Source organism: Zerene cesonia, chromosome 16 (genome assembly GCF_012273895.1).
Source record: "Zerene cesonia ecotype Mississippi chromosome 16, Zerene_cesonia_1.1, whole genome shotgun sequence".
In the NCBI taxonomy this organism is placed as follows: Eukaryota; Metazoa; Arthropoda; class Insecta; order Lepidoptera; family Pieridae; genus Zerene; species Zerene cesonia.
Window position 1 is genome coordinate 3190002 of NC_052117.1, and position 21541 is coordinate 3211542.

Here is a 21541-nt window from a genome sequence, read left to right on the forward strand (position 1 = left end):
ATAAAATCTCAAGGTAGGCGGCCAACAAATAAGCATTACCATCATGCAAGAAAATACGATACAATGAATATTGGCAACAAGAAAGTTTTGATAGTGAAAAGAAAGAATATCTCGGATCCTGTAGTGCAAATAATTCCAACGGAAGAGTATTATGAAAAGATATTTGACGCACATATTGTCACTGGGCATGGACGTCGAGACAAAATTGTTCACGCCTTGAAATATAAATATGTGGTGCCAATATTTCCGGTCTCAATATTTCGTAACAATTTGTTTCTAACATATGTCAGGATTTCTGATTTCCTATTAATTAATAAATTTATTTTATTTAAGTGACACATCTATTTCATTTCTAACTCTACGGGGACATAGAACGGTTGGTCGTGATTGGTCGCTCTTACAATGAGACCGACCAATCAGGAAGAACTTGCAGATAGTTGACAATTTGACGCGGGACAGATTATAATTTAACGGTTTCACTTCGGTAGATTACAATATAGCGAAGAATAATGAGTCAAATTGTAATCATAATGATACGGTTCACAATCTATCGATAGTTTACAATCTCGCTAGATAGATTGTAATCTAACGATCTTTACAATCTAACGGTGACATATCGATTGAGTACGTTCATAATGACTTTATTAAGTAACTTACTCCATTAACAGTGACAGTAGGTACGAAGGTCGGAGCTATCAAGCTAGTATAGTATTCGCTTTGCAACTGCAGGTTTGTTCCCTCGTTCCCGACGACGCAATGTTCCACTCTGTTCGCTGAAAGTCCTGCTTTTTGCACACACTGAAACATTTAAAAAAAAGAATGAGAAATATAACAGTATACAATAAACATATTATACTAAATACATACTTTTTGTAACATGTTGTGTTTAACGAAAAATTATTCTAATATAACTCAAATAGATAATTATAATATAGAATAGATATGTTATTCCTACTTAGACTTTTCAGTCAAGGTTGGTAATATAAGTCATCTAAGAAATTTTTACTTTGGCCCTGGAATATTTTTCCACCTTCATTTCATTTCGTTTCCATAGTCGCTTCGATATTTTATTCAGAAAGACGGTTAGCTCTAAGAAGATATGAATGTTGAGATCCTTAAAATCTGTTACCTACCAGCAAATTTCGAATAGGTATTAAACGAATATATTCGTTTTCTTAACTTACGTTCAAGTCTCCCTGCGCTCCGGCTCTCGTTTGCATTTCACACGCGACGTAAGCAACCTTCATTTTGTCGCTCTGTTTCTTCATCAAATTCAGAGCGCAGTCTTGTACCATGTTGCCGAGACATTCGCTTGAACCATGCTGACACTCGAAGCCGTCGTTGCCATAGTCTATACTCTGAAAAATATGTATAATTCGAAATAAAGGATGAGTAGTTACTAATTTTTTTGTTATTTATTTATCTATATTTATGTAAGACACATTCAAAACCTTACAACTATTTGACATAAGTTCTACAACTAAATGGACCACCCTATCACTAAGTATATAATTTTATGAATGTGCAGAAAATTTTAAAACAAATAACCTACAATATGTGACTTACTTAGAAATTTAAATTAAGGTTCACAATCCAAACCATATGCTAGCATAAAAAATATCCTATACAATTTCCAACAGATAAACTACTTCAAGCAGGTACGAACAACTTTACTATTAAAACAGACACAAAATAATAAGGTTGATATATCATTGAAGATAAGCATGACGTTGTTGTGAATCCGACATACATCAAGTGTTCTAAGAAAATTTGTTTCATGGACTTCCATAAGGTTTCCATATCCAATGCTGATAAGATGATCTACTTATTAACTTTATATGTAATAGACGCATAATTCTTCGAATATTAACAGTTGTTTTTATTGGTTGGGCTTGAGTTAAGCTTGGCTTACCTTCGACTTTCCGAAAGGTATTAAACGTAACTTCACATAGCTGTGTAGCAAGTGTATGGCTGGTTGGAGCTGTCTTAGTATGAAACTTTTGCTGTCAGGACACTCGCTTTCATAGTACACTGCTAGCCGCAACTGGAAGATGGCATATATAAAAAAAATATATATACAAAAGAATAAAATCAAAAAAAACGATCTAGTAATCAAACATAATTCGTTAATCTAAGTATTAAAGTTTATGTGAGCATAATATATTTTTTATAATATATATAGCAGAGTCAGAGCCGCAAAATGAAATACAATTGAAATGAAGTAAATCCAGTAATGTACCTGATTGTTGCATAAAAAGCTCTACATAGAGTGATATAATATAGAGCCCAATAGACCCGTTAAACCACTTTTACTGACCCACATAATATGTATATTTTCGACCTCACCGTGCTTATTACAAATACCGGTTTTTCATATTATAAATTGCAATTCGTTGTCTATCTACCACTACACATATAACATTTTATCGATCGTAATATACATACTATGCTTTTTGCTTACTTTACAGACATTTACTAAATATGGAGGCTTCTATAATATTGAACTAGCATTTGTCACTTTACCGATACCAAAGTAGGTACTGCTTAAATGATAGAGGTACAAAATATTTTGTTGGTCTATTTATTAAAGATATATTACCTTGAAGTACGTATGTAGCTATTAGTAAATTGATTTCATTAATAATATTTAACCATTCGTGTAACTATGTAATTAGATATAATCGATGATGTTTCCTTCATAAGTAATACTTATTCGCAACACAGTTTCAAAATCGTAACATTACATAACTAGCTATAAACAAACGAATAATTTAAATCCACTTGCGATAGAAACTTTCATTTAGTTACTTTATATTATACTAGCTTATCTATATCGCTTACATCTCCCTATTTCAACTCTTTCTACCATTTTTTTCGCGATAAAAATTATCCTATGTCCTTTCCCAAGTTCAGTTCTACCTTCATACCAAATTACAAAAACATTGGTTCAGATGTTTAGGCGTGAAAACGTGACAGACAGACAGACAGATATAGTTAGTTACTTTCGCATTTATAATATTAGTAGGGATTCGTTCCAATGAAAAATAAACTCAAGGCAACCAATATTTTCGGTGTTTGTTTATTTATAACATTACTATGTCTTTTATAATATATTCGTTACTCTATTCATATGAATTTAACCTTCGTACACAATTTCTGGCGGTAAATTATTGTCTTTACATCGTCACTCAGGCGTTTGTATTTACTGTTTACAGAAGCACCGATGCGAACAAAAATGTTCTACAAAGTAAAATGTTTATGGACTTGTTATTCGCATATATTTATGGATGAATTAATAATAACCAGAGAATATGGTTTCTAAGGGAACAAATTGATTAAAATAAATTTAATAATCACATTTTAATGGTTTGTCACATTGTCAATCACATTTTTTTAATTTAAATGTTGTCTTTTTAATGGTTTGAAATAAATTTCTAAATTGCAGACGTTGCCATGATTTTAGCCTTGGTTTTTTTTAAGAGTTATAATGATTGTTATTATTTCTTTAAAAGCCTATCAAATTATATTCTTCGACGGGAATTAAAATTATGTTTTATTATAATGACCTAATGTAAATGCTCTAACTAAATAAATAAAGGCAGAACTTTGTCTGGTACCAATTATTAATTTATCATTTACGTATGTAGTGTTGCATTATTTATATGTGAATAAATATTAAGTACTTCATACGCTATAAGAAAGCAAAACCTCACCTCCACTATTCAGGAGTAAATTGAAATTTACCTTATGAGGTCCCATTGCATCACTCAAACTCAATACAGTCACCAACAAAAGACCTATCATAAATGAACTCATTATGTTTCGTAAATTAATAAATAATGCACGGTTCACTGAGATATTTTCATTTGTGTAAATAAATATATTATTCTTATATTATAGTGACGTGTTATCACTTTGTCCGCACTGCAAGAACTGATATTGGTTTGGCTAGAAAACATTGTTACTATTAACTAATTAGAGTTTATGTTATTAGGATAGGTAGACTAGAATCGATCGTTATGGTCAATAGTTATATATCCTTTTAGGTTCAATGTCGGCACGATACAAGGTCAATAAGTGCACTGCTGAAATTTAATAAGAGTATAAAAGTGTACTTCTCTCAAAGATTAATAGTGATAAGAGATATCTCAACCAAATTGGAATAATATAAACACTTAATAGAATTTAATTTGATTCGGCGCTAATCGTATTATAATTGGTCAATCAATTTAAAAGCAATTAAAATACCTAAAAATGTTTTTGATACAGTTCATTAAAGTAAATAATAATCGGTCTGTCTTTTTGATTTATATCAGGCTTATAATAGCAATTTATCAACAGATTATAGATTACTTAAAATTGTAGAAATTTTTTCTAGACACTCAAGTTTTGTAGAAGAAAATTTCGATGAAGAATTAATTACACATGAGGTCGCACGCCTTACAATATGTTTACTCTGTTTGGGACGTGTCGGTAGAAACAATACTTCATTAAGAAATTAGTTTTTACTTACATGTCCATCGTTTTATTTCATTCTTATTGTATAGTTTTTAAAATATCATGCATATTTGAACGTATAGTGTGTAAATTACGGCAAATGACAATATAAAGATCCAATACGGTTGTATCAAATATATTACGTATGATATTAGCATAATAATGATTAAGAAATATAAAATTTCCATTTATTTTTCACAGGCATTTTGGGTTATGTATAGTTTTGTTTTCACGGTACACTGGATATGTTTCACCATGATGACATTTTTTTCAAATTTTGATTATGTCATTATATTAGCTATAATTATGCAAAGATTATAAAAGCACATGTATTATGCAGGTGTCATAAGTAATTTAATTTTGTAATCACGCGATAAATAATAGTGATTCGAAAGAGTGTTCGTTTGTTTGCCTTTCTTTTGCCTCGTCTCGTATTATAAATATACCCTTTTTAATTAATATTTTTAATTACTAGTCGAAAGCTCAAAGGCTAGCTTAGAATATTAATGAACTATTTGAAATAACAAAATGTAAATAAAATTTTTATTGTCTTTAAAATTATAGTCTTATAGTAATATCTCTACAAGTTACGAAGAACCAATATAAGTGTATACCAATATAAGTTACGAAGAACCAATATAGTATACGTAAAGTAAGTATAAACAAATTCGCATTATGATTGATTTAAATTAAGAGGTTTTTATGAATAGTTGAACATAGAGTGATTTAAGAGGAATTGTTTTTAATTTAAATAATAGCAGGAATTACAGATCCTAAAATGTGATAATATCATAAAAAATAAGTTTTAGTGCGACACCTTATGAGATGTACCTATCTATATATTAAAAAGCCGATCCAACATATAAGACAGAAAATGAGTATTATTGTAACAAATCACACTTAGAAATTAAAAACTTTTTAACGGGGAGACTGACCCCCCGTGACCACGCTCGCTGTAAAGTGTTCGAAACGTCGGGTCGGGTTAAAGAGTTTTTAATTTCTAAATGTAAAATACTCGCGTAAAATCAAACAAGAAATCACACTTATGTTATAAATGTGAAAGTTTGTTTGTTTGGATCTTTATCCGTCAATCACGCTGACATTACTGAACAAGATTCAATGCTTCTTTGGGGCAAAACAGGAATCTTGATATCCGGGTGGAGCAGGACCGAGCGTCTAGTCTAGTAAATAAATAAAAATTACAATATACTTGATATATATTTCTTAATGGGTATTGACGAGGTAGGTTTTTCTTTATAAGTGAACTTATTATAAGAAGACGCTTATTTCATAGTCCCTTTCTAATTAAACGTTTGTTCTTCTCTATGAACGGGTCAAATACAGCACATAAAGGTTTTCTTGATCCAACTATTGAGTTTTCTGAACAATAATTTGCTTGTATTAGCGATTGTTCTTCTGGTATGTTTGTCTGCAAGTGTGCTATTGAACTTTGATAAAAATTCCTTATGCTATCTTCGAGATCGTATACTACAGATTTAGGTCTTGATTGTACAGTCTTGAAGCTGTCTCTTGTTTCCGTACGAAATGAACTGAAATAAATTTTGAAGTATTAAAACAGAGGTATTAAGTAAAATAATCTTATATCACAATGGGTTGTATTAATTTTTTATTCTTATATCTTTATAGATAGACCTTTGAGAGGCACCCGAGGCTGATTTAATAGGTCGTAGCGGGCATTTGTAGCTTCAAAAAAAAATTGATAAAACAGTCAAGTATCTACCTAGGAGTCCACTGTAATTTGTTATGCGTTCTTATTTCTCGGAAATCTTCCTTGAACCTCGATTTATCGTACATCGATTTAGGTCGGCTTACAGGCAGACGCCATTTATCAATAGACGGCTTTGGCGATCGAATCTAAAACATGTTTCAATTGCGGCATCGATTAAAAATATGTAATATTTTAATTGAAACTGTGAGCTCGATTCATTATATTACATATTCGGATATATTATATGTACTAAATACAAATTATGTTAACATTAGATATATAATATATATTAATATAATATCATATACATATACTTATTTTTGAGATTGCTCAATACTGAATTAATCCTTACGTACGAAATGATCTAAAATATTATTAAACATGGAAACATTTGGTTTTTACAGTTTTTGTATGTAACGTACCTATTTTTGTAATGTTTTCGCACAAAAAGTACTGGACCGATGTCGAAAATTCTCTCACAATTAGAAAACTGCATCTTGATTGAGTGACATAGAATATATGTATATATCTTGGCCGAAGCTGAGGCGGAACGTTAGTTACTAGTAACAATAAAATGGTGATACTTGCCCAAGGGGATTCCGAGTATGTATAATATGTCATTATATCCTTAGTATTGGAGATTCTGTTCATTTGTTCAGCAGTGAATGGTCGATGATGGAGCCTGCTGGTGGTAAGGTACGGGTCCAAATACTTCTCGAAGCCCTCGTGGGTGGTATCCAAAGGCTCAATGCCTTTGCAAAATGGTTCTATAGGAGGCTGTAATGAAAAGATTTTTAAAAACTTTATAATAGCGATTTTACACATAGTTGGAGTGTATATCTAAAATTACATATTATATTTATGGGTAGATATAATAGTATATTAATAAATGCATTATGACTTAAAATAGACATTTAATAACGTTTCAGTAAAAAATAAATGTAAATGAATTATCTTACCGGATCTAAAGGCAATGTAGCTGGGTGAAGAAACTGTCCTTTAGTAGTAACAAGTCGACTAGGTATTGCTTGTTTTACAAATAACCTCTGCGTTTCTGTTACACCATGCGCTTTGCGAGACGGCGGCCGTTCTGTTAACTGTGTAGTGTGTCAAGTAATATAATAATTATTCGGTTGATTAAGTTCTAGTTTATCTATTTTCATTTTTTATACTTGTTGCTAATATTAGCTATAGCAGAGAAAAATACTAACCCGCATACTTTGACTAAGGGTAGTTCATGAAGTGAGGACGTTAGAATTAGAAGCTTGATTCTAATGGTGCATTTACATATGACGTTATTAGAGTGAAAATAACGAACACGCATATGTATACAGTGCACTTGGTGTTGATCTTGAAAACCAGGATTTCGCGATTTTTCGGGCAGACGCGAATGTGTAAATGCACCACGAGATGCGAACGTAAGTAATATAATTTCTTAATTGAAAACAAATCACTTCATTTCATGGATTATTAAAAGACAAAGAGATTAAATAAAATATTTTACCGTTCTGGAGGGAGGATAGATGTAAATATTTTCGGTGCATGGTGTGCTTTTACTGTGTCTTTGTCTTTCAGCTTGTTTTGCTCCATAGTGTAAAGCCGTTTGAGATTTCGTCAATTCATTGGTAATGTTATAGTTTCTGCTATAATATTTCTCTTCTTGCACAGGCTCCTTCTGAAGAGTTTAAAGTTTTATGTATACTCTAGAGTTATATAACCCACTTTGTCTTATTGTATTTTAATTTTGAATAAAAATAAAAAAGTACAAACGAATCATATCAAGCAACACCTATTTTTAATCGAAACTTCTGTTTTCTCTCTGAAATTATCCATGGTAATTTATTTTTTTGCTCCACTCGAAGAAGACATTTCAATAAAATGAATGTTACTTTCATACTACTATAAACCTTTTACGTACAATATTGTGTGATTAAATTAAACTGACTTGTTTGAAAACTTAATCGTAAAAGTAGTATAGTACTAAATTATAAATGCAGATGTAAGTCTGTCTATTTGTCTTTATTTCACGATTTTTACTTAAACTAGTTGTCCCGGAAATCTCACGGGAACGGGAGCGATGCGGGGAAAACCTCGGACCTGCCCATTTTTTCCTTCTATTACGCGGGTGAAATACCGAGCATATACTAGTAAAATATAAGCACTGTCAAAGAAACAAATTTGTTCAAAAGATATTAAATGATAGATATTAACCTACCTACCTACTCTTTGCGCACTAATAGGTTCCATTTTCTGTCGATAATTATGTATGATTCACATCACACCCACGTGTTTACACTATAACACAACTATAATTTCATCACGGTTGTGATAACATGTATGTTACTTTTATAATTTTATAGTACATGCCAATGAAAAATATTTAAAATACATTTAGTAATAAAATGTTTATACCAGACTATGAAGAGTTTCTGGGATACTTTTCCATCGACGCGCTATTGCATCACTAGATTCGCCAGTGTCGGAAAATTGCCTCACGGGATACTCTAAATTCAATCTGTCCCAATGAATAGGAGTCCTTTTATTCGGATACGATGCCTGCATTCTCAAAACAGTGCACAGGTGAGTATAAAATGTGTTGTAATGTTGTTTACGTTGAATCGATCATTAATATCGTCTTGGCTACGTCATTACGTATTACCCATTGGTTGCAATAGATTTGGATCTTTGTTTACTATAGTAACTTTTATTTGCAAAGTTAATGAAGCAATTTATTGTTAAAGGATAAGAAATTATATCGCCATTTGATCACGTAAGCATGCTACAACAGTGAAGGGGATCCGATGCGCAAAACTTAATATTAATTAAACTTAATATAATAACATAAGCACTAATATATGCGAAGTTAATATATTGCTACTTGTTGTGTATGGTTGGCCAACGTAAAGAACCGTTAAGATGGATTAGTCTGGAACTATAACAGATAAATACAGAAAATAATAAAATACTATATATTTTAGGGAACCCTATGTCAGATTATTAAGACAATAAAAACTCCGTTTACTCATAAAAATTAGCCCTACATCGAAGTTTTCAAAGCAAAATTTTTCATTATTTTATGTTTACACAAATAGGCAACGATATCTAATATGAATCCTAATATCTAAAGCATAAATAATATTAAGAAACAACTTGCAGTTGCCAGCTGTTAGATGGCTAGTCCCACTATATACATAGGTAGCTGCGGGCCTATGTATATAGTAGCTTATAGGTACTACAAAATTATAAAACCTGAACCCACTCTAGTAAATGTTTTGTTTGCCTTAATAAGCCCTGATCTTGTTTTTCTTCCTTTAATTTCATTCTACATATAGACACATATCAGAGATCTGAAAATATTAAATGTTAAGGATGTCGAAATAAGAGAGATGTATTGGTAAAAATCCGTTTAATTTTCACAATGACTGAAATTGTTATGAAAACACAATATACGTGTTACAACTTACTTTAAAATACAAGACTGAAGGTAATAAATACACATAGATTACACCGTAGTTTTTTTGCGAATAATAATTAATTAAAACTGAACGAAAAATACCTGAAGAATCAATATTTTCTCACATTAACTTAATTAACATAATATGCACGCTAAAATAATTATCTACACTTAAAATAATCGAAGGCAGTGTCCGCTTCCATGCATAAATTTTGTTACATCGAAAAAACCACAGTGTAATACTATTTTGCGGCTAAGAAAGTACTGTATAAACTAAGTACTATACAATGTTAATTAATCAATTTATTTATTTCAGAGCAAATAATTAAGCCTCGTATACACGATATCTTCTTTCACAAGACAAGCAAACGTTATTGGCAAAGAAGTTATAAATACGTAAATTATTATACTACTTTGAACAACGAAAAATAAGTTAATAAAACATATGTGACTAGGATTATGTTTAGGGGGTTAAATTTATTTTAATTTTATTAACAAAGCGTAACTTATAATTATATAAAAATATACATAAAATTTAAAATAAAAAGATCTATTTCATTTAGCAGAAACTTATTTTAAAACATTTTGATGAATAAAGTTTGACGTATTTGAACGCCACTTAAAATGATGGAGAGATTTTAAGAATCGATAAGATCAATGCCAATATTCATTCATCCCCCATTTCGCACTGAGTCGTACATTTATAAGCTAAATATAAATAAATTATATTAAGAACTCTAAGAATATACAAAATTAATACAAATCTTACGTTACTAATACAAATTACATCACAGTTCAATAAACAAGTCAGCGTTAAACATTAGAATACCGACAGAAGTGAAAATCTTTTAGAAATCGAAAGTTTTAAAGTACTAATATTTATAAGCTAAAAATTTGGTGAGTTTGTTCAGGGTACTTCGAATTTTAGGAACATATACATACGTACACCCGATGATAACCTTCATAAGGTTCTGACTATAAAATAAAATAACTGAATTGGTTACTTATGGTAAGGATTACGAAATGTAAGCTACGAAAAAAAACTCTATTACGAAATATACAAATTAGCGCTGAAATTTTCAGTCACGTTATACAAAACGTTACATATTAATTACGTATAAAAGCTACGTTATTAAATGGGTATAAAATGATTAAGAGCAAAAGTTTGTCTTCTAAGCTATAATAGTAGTTATGAAGTGACTAATATCGTAGAAAATATCGTTTCATTTTCGATGATAAAAATAGAATTTTATATCCCGTTTACACTAATGAATAATGAGCAAGATGAAAGATCTGTTACAAGTTTGTCTTACGTTTACTTAAATTCAGTTTCATAAGTGAGATTTCAGCTAAATCTAGCGTCTAATTTGTTTACGGGTATGAAAGTAGCGCCTGCTGCGGCCATGCGATTTTCGCATCTATTCTCTTGTACGCCAATATGAAGTTCTGTCCACTTTTCTCGGACATAACTTCTTGAGGGCAGTCATTTTCGTTCAGCATCGTTTCTGCAACAAGGGACACATTTTGTTAAATAAATAAAAAAATCCATTTAATAGCCTATAGACGTACAAAATGGGTTACATTTATTAATTTTTGCTAATCAGGTTATTTAACCGCAATAGCCATTAAGCAATAGTTATACCAACAATGCTGCTATCTGCTGACAAACGATGCTTGCATTATTCATAGCCTTGATTTTATCTAGGATCGTAATGGTAATCGTAATAGAGTACTAGCTGCGCCCCGCGGTTATTTATATTTGTGTTAGAGCGAGCAATTAAGCGGCACTATTAGGGACAATTGACATTTGCAGAAGTAAAACAGCGAGTAAGTAAACAAGAGTAGACAAGAGTGTTGGCCGTTTTTCACTAGTAAGGGGAATGAACGAAATGAAAGGTTTATGGACATGATTGACGATGCGAATAAAGGATAGACTAGAAATGGTGAGGAAAGGATCCATTCAGCATGGATTAGTCCACTGTTAGACATAGGCCTCCCAAAATGTGCCATTGCCATGTGACAATTGAGGCTAAGATACTTGTGCTCTAATTAGACTCACCCTGTCCATCGTGCAGCGCAAAGAGCGCGTAGTCCTGCGGGTTGGTGATGGCGGCGGCGTGCGCGAGCGCGCGGCACAGGTCGCGGGCGCGCGCGCCGGGCCGGCACGGCAGCGCCACGCGCCGGATCGAGCCGCGGCACTCGTCCGGCAGCGCCACGCGCACCACCGCCACGCCGCACTCGCGCGCGCCCTCCGCGGACCCGCGGCGCCACTGCACACGTAATATAAAATCCATCGAGTTATGTTCATAAAGGTTCTTTGTTTTGATTGTTTGTAACTTTTATAATACAAACTATAAAGGTAGGTGATATTTTCACAACAGTAATTTAATAAGTTAGCCACTTATAGGATAAACATAGTCGGTGTAAATAACACGGCTATCTTTTATATTAATTGGCGTGCAGGGTATCTGTTCCTGAATGTATCACAAAACATTTATAAATTAATAAAAAAAAAAGTAAAATCTGCTTGCAGATTTTACTTTTTTTTTGAATTTATTGTAGATCTAAAGTTTACATTTTATATGAAAATAAGCTATATTCTAACGACATAATATCCATAGAGATACTTACAGGAGCAGAACTATCCGGACCAGGTTCAGGCGCCAGTCTCTTCAGTACAGCGACAGCAGAGAACAGCGCGGTGAGGTAGTACCCACCCTCACCAGCCAACAGCGCGGCCGGGAGGAGCCCGGCCATCAGTTCTGCTTCTAACTCCGCACAAAACAGTCGACATCGAGCCACTGTCCACGCTAATACTGGGAGCAGATCGTCAGCACCCAGTGTGCGCTCTCCACGTATCTGATGTTAGAAGATCGAAATAAAGTTTCTGTTTGCATAATTTTTAAAGTTTTTTATATCTCTGATTTGATCAGCTAGAATTTTTCTGGATTTAGGTCATTCAGCATAAGCTTGTTTTGTAACTAACTTTAATGTAAATATAGGTTCAATCATATTTTTTTATTTTTATTTTGGTTTCATATTCTTTATGAAGCGTAGCCGTAATATAAAGCTTATAGCCGTAACATTTATTTTACATGCGTTATTGATAAAAAAAAGAGTGTGAAAGAACTTACCGCATTAAACATAACAGATATGGCAGCAAGGAGATTTTCTAATTTGTCTAATGGAGAATCTGCTTCTTGCATTTTCAGGAAATGTTTAGAAATTACGGCCAGCACAGCTGGCGACGGTACTTTGGTAGACTCCTGAAATAAAGTGTATAATTTAAGTAAGAGTATAAATTTGACTCTGATCCAATAAGCAAAATAGACACTTTTGACGTTCTCAAAATAAAAGCATCCTTATATAAGCATTATCTGTATGTTTATATGTAACCGACTTCTTTAAACTCAATATTAGCTTACTATAAACGGACAGATTACTATAATAAGTATAATAATAAGTATATCTGATACTTATAGAAATCACAATGTACCTTCACTCCAAGCTGCAACGGCGTGGCGTGTTGCGCACGTTCGATTGCTGCGTGCAACTGGCGCACGTCCGCTGCGTGCCACGAAGCCAGCAATGTATACAGTTTTGATCGCAACGGTCTCACCACCAGTCGATGCATTACACCTTCTAGTATTGCGTCGATGTTCAAAAACTCCGTTGGTTTTAACTGAAACAAAAACAAAAGTTTCAGATTGAGTATCACATGGCCTAATACAAATTTATTTATTTTATTTAAAATTTAAGCCAATTTCAAGAAAAATTACTCTCTTTTGGTACAAATTACATTTAGAGTATCGTGTGGTTAGCAATATCATTCACCTTCTCAGCGATGAGGACACGTGCAAGAAATAAATTGATTTCAATTTATATAGATGTGGTAAATATGACCACTGCACAAAAGACTTGGCCAGTGTGGTGGATTATGGCCTGAACTTTTATAGGCAGCTTTTATGTGCTTATAACTTTTATGTGTCCCAGCAGTAGGAACATAACAGGGCTGATGATTATGTACACCAGTACAGATGTACATTTTGCTAATTCTTAATGAAGGTGATATAAAAAGTTACCTTAAGTCTCTCCTTTTCAACTTCTTTCTCGAACTCTCTCTCACCATGTTTCACGAGGTAATTCTTCATTCCAGACATAAACTGTCTCATGTTTCGCATCATAATCTGAAATTAAAATCATCTCATGAATTCAAAGAATAATTCGAAAGATAAAGACCAACATGCACACATCAACTAATTGCTATAGTACTACTTAAGATAAATAGGACGATTAGGACTATTGAATCCGATTTGGCGTTTACCTCAACATGAAGAATACTATGAAATCTCCGTAAATTAAAACGTAAATATCTTCAAATCAACTTTACCTGTGGGCAAGTTTCTTTGGAATCCAGTGTGCAAGCAATAAAGTTGTCAACGTTTTGTGCAAAAGTGGTGCTCTTATCCTGTGCAAGGTGCAACGCGTAGGCTCGCAGTGCTGCGCCTGCGCCGCGCGACGTTCGACCGCCACGAAGCGCCCTCACTCGGCCGGCTGCTGCTTGAACATGAAAAATAAATTAAGAAAATGATTTACAAAATGATATTCCGTGTGGCGTGTGTTTTGTCTTGTAAAAGTGTGTGAACAATCAGCCTTTTAAGGACCTATATAATGTGGATGTACTTCTCACAGTGCAAAATGTATGACGTTAGGAATAGGAGAAATACATCGACTAATATCTACCATTTACGAGCATAGCCATTTTCCCAGTAAGAACAACGTCCCGCTATAAGATGGTAAAATAGCTGAAAAACATGATCCTGCGGTTACCAAATAGATATGGGAAGGATTCATATATGGCTACTATTGAAATGTTTTCAAAAAGTAAAGTTTAAAATATGATTTCTTAGCAGAAATACTGAACTGGGTTACAGTTAGAGTTGTTTGCTATATATTTTCTTTTAAAAATAAGTAGATAAATAAATCAAAATATGTGAATATTTATAATTTTGAAATACTGTTGCAAAGTGTTAAAATCACACAAACATAGAACATAATAATAGTATTAATTCTTGAAACAAAAAAAAAATACAAATACTACCACTATAATCTCGAAATAGCGTTAGATACTGATTTAAGTGAGTTGAGTGTGCCTATTTTTTTAATTTGTTGTTCGTCAATTCTTTGTTTTTCCTGTATTATGTAAGTAACCAATGAACGCTTCATTCCGACAAGATAGTTTCAAAATGTTAATAAAATATTTTATCACTATAATAATGCTATAAAAATTAAGGTCGGAATACGACTCAGTATCTATATTTTAGTGGGTTAAAACATTTAGCACAATCGTAAGAGCCACTTCAAACAGATATAATAATATCTCGAGATAATATCTAGTTAGCTTTTTATATCTCAACAGTGATATTGCTAGTCACTCTACAAACGGAATTTGAACGAAGTTTTAATGAAAATGCTCATTTGTAAATGGTGCAATTTGGAATAGTAAGTTTGTATATTGGGTTTTTCGTCCGTGATATTAGTGTGTTTTATTTGTCCTTTAAACTCTGTGATTAAAAATATTGAAATAAAAAAAATGAAAAACAAGTCTTTACCTACACAGATACGAATTTGTTATATCGAAATCTTGTTCGTCAACTTGGACTGGTTCTTCGTCCACGTAAAATACCTTTTTTATTTTATTACAAAACCCTTTCCAAAGCTTGCATACTGTATTTATGAAACGCCGGAAAGGGTTAATGTATTGAGATTTTTCTTCCTCATTTTCCTCTGGGGCCAGATCTGCACAATGACAAGCTGGAGGTTTGGCCACAATTGTTATTTTCTTACATTCACTCCTCCCACTCAATGTCTTACACAGAGCCGTCAGCGCATCCGTTCTTGCTAAATGGTGCTGGAACTTCGGCTGCATCAATTTTTCACGAGACACAAACACCCAATCACTTTCAAACACAAACTCATTGATCGAATCACATCGAAAATTCTTGATCGTTGTCAAAGCGAAAACTTCTTCCCCTACCGTCACTTGCACATCCATCGGTAAAGGTTTCTTTTCTTTGAACGGAGTTTCCCCCAATTCTGAATCGAATATTTTTAAGCACGTCTTTCGCTTCACACTGCGCTCACTTTCCTTCCCTGATTTTCCTTGGAACAATTTTGTGAACCACTTCATGGCTGATATCCTTGCGGTTTCTTCCCGCAACCACGAACGATTTAAAGCAATGATTTCTCATTCAAACTAGCTTAGACTAAACACAGGCCGTTGGCAGATCACTGCGTGTTCGTTCGTGGAGTGAGTACAAACTAGTAGCACGCGCAGACCTTTAGCCTTTAACCATAATTAATTTATTTACTTCGTCAATATTTATAATAATTGATAACAGCTGTGCGTTGCGGTGCCATTGTTCGTGTCCTATTTAGAATAATTAATTTAAATAATAGCGCCTAATGAATCATAAAATCTTTATCTATATGCAACGAGTGTGATGTGCGAATCTGCTTTGATTGCTCTTATCGTAGAAAACTTTTGTCACTTGTTGTAATAACTTTACTATACTTAATTTATATAATTACTATAACCATATGGTAATCGATATTACAATTTTATTTTCTTAATGATATCTAATGATATGACTGTCACGGAGCGATCATTATACCTAAATTATCTAAACAATTAATTAGTTGTTTACATAACGGACAACTATAAGTTAATTAGTTTGTTTACATGCTTTTTATTATAAACACAAACATTGAATGAAAACTCATTAGTGTCGTGACTTTAATGTATTCATTCACATAATGTCGGTGACATGATAGTAAGTTTTACTACGAGTAATATGCAGGTAATAAAATCAGTAATAAAATTATTTATAGCGACATAATTCATATCGACACATTTGATAGACATCATTTAAGTGATACTTATAAATACATCGATATGTCGATAACACAATATAACTTATTGCATTCTAGTTTGCAATAACATATATCAAAATGGTATGAATTGATGCGGAATTATTTCATAATTATTAATAAATTATATTCATATGGTCGCTGCGGCGGACAGTAAAATCAAAACATTGATTTTATAAAAGGTAATTTAAAGTGGGTACTATTTGCTTTACACGTTTTTATTCTAAAAACTCGTTATCAGTAATCCAGTAATCTTCGTCTTCATATACAAATATTGATGTACTCTCTTCAGTGTACAACAAATATTGTCGTATTATTATGATCAAGTCGAATGAGATAACGCAATGTCAGGCACATTGTTAAATAACATCTGTAGGTGACATAACCATGGAAACAGCTGTATTACTGATATCATTTTGTTAGGGTTATTATCTACATAATACAGAGAAACAGCCCCTTGGCCACTACTTCGTCCACATGTTTAAAGGAAATTCCTATTTAATCAAGACAAATATTAGCCTTTACTACTCTCTAGTCCTAACTATCCCCAGACCAACCTAATATAGCTCCTTGGCGACGTGAAATAAAGACGAAGAAACACAGGTACACTAAACTTAGTCTTTTAATGTTAGCTACAATTATGGATAAGGATAGTAAGGATATACAAAACATAAGAGTATTTTCACGTCACTGCACGCGCCGACATTACATCATTTTCCCGTTTGTCGAGATAACATTAATTGTGAAACTGTATATTGCACGTGTATGTTCAGTTCTAATATAAGACTCGTCTATCTTCCGTACTGTATGACAAATGCGCCTTTCAAAGTAAATCATTATAGGTCTGTCGGGTCGATAACACTGATTGTGTACTGCGTATGTACTAGAAAAATATGGTATGTGTTTTTGCGTGGTGTGATGAACTATCAATATAATTATATAATGCATAGAACTTTAGTACAAGTAGAGTTTTAAAACGTGTTGGTGTAAAATTTGATTTAGTTTGACATTGATTATTACACATATACACAACGATATTCCATATCGTGGTGAATACTCATGCATTTCCTCGTGGTTGGCTCTACGATAACGTATTCAAAAATTAGTCACTATTTATTTATTATGATAATATTTATTGTTTCCCCCACTCTTCGGGTAAGCACCATTCATAACAACGCTCGCTGATAAAAGCTCGAAAGTATGCATAAATAATAACATAATTAATAAACGGCAAACCATTAAAATGTCCACAAAATTATCATATAAAGCAGGTTTACCAAGAACAAAGCTGCAGAATTAAATTTTGTTCTGTACTATATTATGGCATTAATCTATCATAGTAGCTGATGCTCACCTAATAAGGGATCAAGTCTATCCCTGAAGCTCTTGGCGCGAGTCGCGGCGGCAGGACCTCTCCGAGGGATGGGGGATTCCCACTCAGATGGTTCCTCCTAATTGTGGATAACAAATAAATATTAAAGTATAAAAAATTTGTTTAAAATATAAATTTAAACACGGAAAGTTTTTATACAACGTTAAAAGTTATACCTTCTGTTTACTACGGAGTAAGGATTGAAGAAAAAGTATTTGGGTTTATAACGAATTGAAATATAATTTATAAATTGCTATATTACGTGAAATGATTAATCAACGGAAATAAAATATATTGATATTAAAACTTTTTGTACAGTTATTTTTATACTCACAGGTTCGTAATTTTGTTGTCCATTATGTGGTAAGAGGCCATCCCACTGCGAGCTATCCCATGGCTCCGAAAAAACTGTGCCATCGTCGCTTGCCTGTATCGAAAAATTATATTATATTTAAGTATTAAAAATATTTCAACTAGTGATATCATTTGATTCCTTCGTTATCTTTTAATTTATCATACTACTAAATTAAATAATTGAATTTTAACGTTGAATAATATGTATTTATTGGTAGATGTTACGTTATTATATTTAGGATTGGATAGTATTTGAATAAGAAGATTTGAAGAAAGGTGTAATTAAAATACGTCGTTGTAATAGAAATATGTGTTTGGTATTTGTTTATCAAATTCTTCAAATCCCAAGAGGCTTCAAAATACATTTTAACTTTAATCACTGTTAACATTCATTAAGCCATCGTGAGTGTGAGTGCCAGGTGAGAGTATATATGTAAAGATTACTATAAGAGAATAAAGATATAATCTGTAAGTATCACAAGTTTTTTCTCATCAAGACAGGACAGAACCATTGTTTTCTTTGGCAGGTTTAATTCACTCTCCAATAAGAGGCTATTTGTTTGACGGTAAATTTGTAAAAAAATTATGAATGAACACTGATTTTACTGATGAAGTATCATATTTTCCTCTACTTTTCAGCAGTTGTTGGTATACATTAGGTATTTATTTTATATTTCTAATAACCTATGTCAATATTTTAAAATTTTGTATTTAAATGACTAGCAATACAATATTTTATAATTAATATTTTAATTAAAGTAAAGCATAATATATTTAGCCGATTACTGTTATAGTGTTATGAGATGTAGGTAAGATGTGTTAAATATTTAAATGCAATCATATATAAAGAGTGGACGTAGTCTTGGATTAAAATAAATGAAAATTACCTGTTCTGATAGAGGTCTGAGATCGTGAACGTTGTCGTAGCAGGAGGCACGCGGGGGTGAACGCACTTCTTCGGGAAGTGCCGTAGGATCTGATGTTAGACGCAGTTCTGGGAACCTACGCAAATAGACAAAATTTAAATGGCTGTTACAAAAGTTAATTTACAAAAATTCTAAAAGGGTTCAACCCTTTTAAAATTTACAAAAATTCTAAAAGGGTTGAAAATCTATGATGAAAATCATAGATTTTCCTTGTTGTTCTGTGATGATGGACTTTCTTCCAGGATTCTTTGTCCCGTGTGGACAATTTCGTTCTTATCCAATATTGAAAATGGTATGAGTAACTTTGTACTGATACGATACTGTCATACGGTAAGTAATTAATAATGGTAAGTCTTTAAAACAAGCCGTAATTTATAAAAAAAATTCGAGACGAGATTTTTATTTAAACATTTCATTAGTTTTAAATCATAATCCAATCTATGAAGTACCTAGGTATACTTTTGCATTTCTTAAAGCTAGGTTGCATTTGTTGTGGACTTTGTTTAAATTACCTTTGTGCAACAACTTGATGTACTGTCAGATGATGGCCTCCATCATCGACACCACTCAAGCGAGTTTCTTGTTCCGCCAGCGAAGGAAAAGTGCCATTTTCACTGTTTGAACACTCATCATTCTTATCTGAAACCATAAAAAAATATTCATTTATTTCCTTTTCTTCCTTATACCCAGGATTATTCATCCCTATATAAACAAGAGAACGAGAATTCCTTAAAGAGATAATAAAAACTAGTAGAATTTGATTAAAATAGTATTTATCATGAATATTTATATGTTTAGTGGAAAAAAATGTACAAGAAATAATATCTCACTAATAAACTGCCAGCTGGAATCAACAGCCCAGGTCTGTTCATTCTTGCCTGCTGGTGGTTTGCCTCCAACTCGAGGCGGCTCCACCGGCTTCATTTTGGGCTTACTTCTAAGTGACACCAAATTGTCCACAGATGTTGATGTATTCGGAGATGACGCTATAAAATTAAACGCATGGGTTTATATCTAGAAGGGTATATATAGGTTATATAAAATACCACGGGCGTAGCCGGGGCGGACCGCTAATATAATAAAGTGTTGAAATCCTTCAGAATCTATGATTTAGGTTCTTAATTCAAATGTGCCATTCAATAAAGAGTCTCGGCTTTTAATGAAACGGCTGATTTAACCAGTTGGCTGTAATATAGTCACGGCAGAAATGTGATCACGTCTTATATTGGAGTGGATTTCATTCTTACGTGAGAGTTCTTCTATGCTTTGCATATCACGGAGCGGGTAGTAAGGATGGTTCTGGCTTGGAGGCTCCGAATATCTCTGTGAGAGACTCACACCAACCCTTAATAATTTTCGTCTTGTTACTGGTAACATTGCAGCCTGGAATTAAAAACAAATTGTAACAACTGGCAAGAATTATATGTTAAGCTGCGTACCAAAATAGCAATTTGGAAAAATTATTCGAATCAGTATTATGTTCCATATCCTATATTTCATTTTAACATTTAATACATAGCTTTAGTTTTGATTAAATTAATTAATTGATATTAAATTGCATTTTTTAATATACCTCTTTTAATGCATCAACAGGATCAGCGTAAAAAGGGCTCCCAGCATTATCTTTTTCTGAATCTTCACCATTACAATCTTTCAAACAATCGTCTTCTAGCTTAACAGTCTCCATGCTTTCAGCATTATGATTGTCCCTGTTTTTTAAAGCAGCTTCAATTTCTTCAGTCAATTTCTTATTCATATTCAGTACAATATTTAACTTGTCTGGTCTTTTTGCAACAACGTCACCTTTGCTATTTGTTGTGGCTATTATTTCACTTGAGCCATTGAAACTCTTTTTGAGAGAGTTATCGGAGAGATTTTTCTTTTCATTTAAGCTTTCTGAAGAATTAAGTAAGATCATGTTTTCTTTTTCCAGAACGGATTGTGTACTCTTAGCATTATTTAGTTTAGCTGTAAAATTAAATTATTATTTATAAAAAAGAACCAACAACTGGAAGTTTGATAAATGAAAATATTTTGTATTTGGTTTTTACCAAGATTATTTAGTGTGTACTTACGCAGTGTATCGGGGAGCAAGTCCGGTCTTTTACTTTTCATTAACCCATTGTTTACATTATTATCAGTTTCAGACTTCAGAGGTTTGAATGTGGTGCAATTGTTACCCTCGGGTCCCCAGATGTCTTCGTAGTCACTTACTTTATCGATTAATGAACTACGATAGTATACTCCCGGCGATTCTAGGATATCAGACTCCTAAAACA

At 32.7% G+C, this 21541-nt stretch overlaps 3 protein-coding genes across 15 annotated transcripts in view; all 3 read right to left on the reverse strand.

Annotated features, from left to right (window-relative positions):
• Positions 1-3947, reverse strand: part of LOC119832919 (GILT-like protein 1) — a 5759-nt gene extending 1812 nt beyond the window's left edge. The window contains exons 1-4 of the mRNA XM_038356745.1: positions 3745-3947; positions 1913-2044; positions 1185-1358; positions 658-798 (exon numbers count right to left, since the gene is read on the reverse strand). Of these exons, the coding sequence (XP_038212673.1) occupies positions 658-798; positions 1185-1358; positions 1913-2044; positions 3745-3816 (519 nt within the window). The 5' untranslated portion in view covers positions 3817-3947. The remainder of the gene's footprint in view (positions 1-657; positions 799-1184; positions 1359-1912; positions 2045-3744) is intronic.
• Positions 3948-5718: 1771 nt separating this feature from the next.
• Positions 5719-7816, reverse strand: LOC119833049. The gene is made up of 5 exons (XM_038356921.1): positions 7731-7816; positions 7186-7333; positions 6815-7003; positions 6239-6372; positions 5719-6047 (listed from the first exon to the last, which is right to left on the reverse strand). The coding sequence occupies exons 1-5, from the start codon at positions 7814-7816 to the stop codon at positions 5786-5788; spliced, it is 819 nt and encodes a 272-aa protein (XP_038212849.1). The 3' UTR covers positions 5719-5785.
• A 1801-nt stretch (positions 7817-9617) lies between these two features.
• The window catches only part of LOC119832992 (protein sprint), a 162629-nt gene continuing 150705 nt past the window's right edge, over positions 9618-21541 (reverse strand). For 12 of the 13 annotated variants that reach the window (XM_038356855.1, XM_038356852.1, XM_038356851.1 and 9 more), the window contains 15 exons: positions 21338-21533; positions 20836-21230; positions 20510-20645; positions 20093-20248; positions 19775-19901; positions 19224-19338; positions 18317-18409; positions 17965-18061; positions 14071-14240; positions 13763-13867; positions 13177-13362; positions 12815-12946; positions 12312-12539; positions 11740-11950; positions 9618-11185 (listed from right to left, as the gene is read on the reverse strand). In XM_038356855.1, coding sequence (XP_038212783.1) covers positions 11052-11185; positions 11740-11950; positions 12312-12539; positions 12815-12946; positions 13177-13362; positions 13763-13867; positions 14071-14240; positions 17965-18061; positions 18317-18409; positions 19224-19338; positions 19775-19901; positions 20093-20248; positions 20510-20645; positions 20836-21230; positions 21338-21533 — 2481 coding nt within the window. In that variant the 3' untranslated portion in view covers positions 9618-11051. The remainder of the gene's footprint in view (positions 11186-11739; positions 11951-12311; positions 12540-12814; positions 12947-13176; positions 13363-13762; positions 13868-14070; positions 14241-17964; positions 18062-18316; positions 18410-19223; positions 19339-19774; positions 19902-20092; positions 20249-20509; positions 20646-20835; positions 21231-21337; positions 21534-21541) is intronic. The other variant, XM_038356848.1, reaches the window with a different exon arrangement.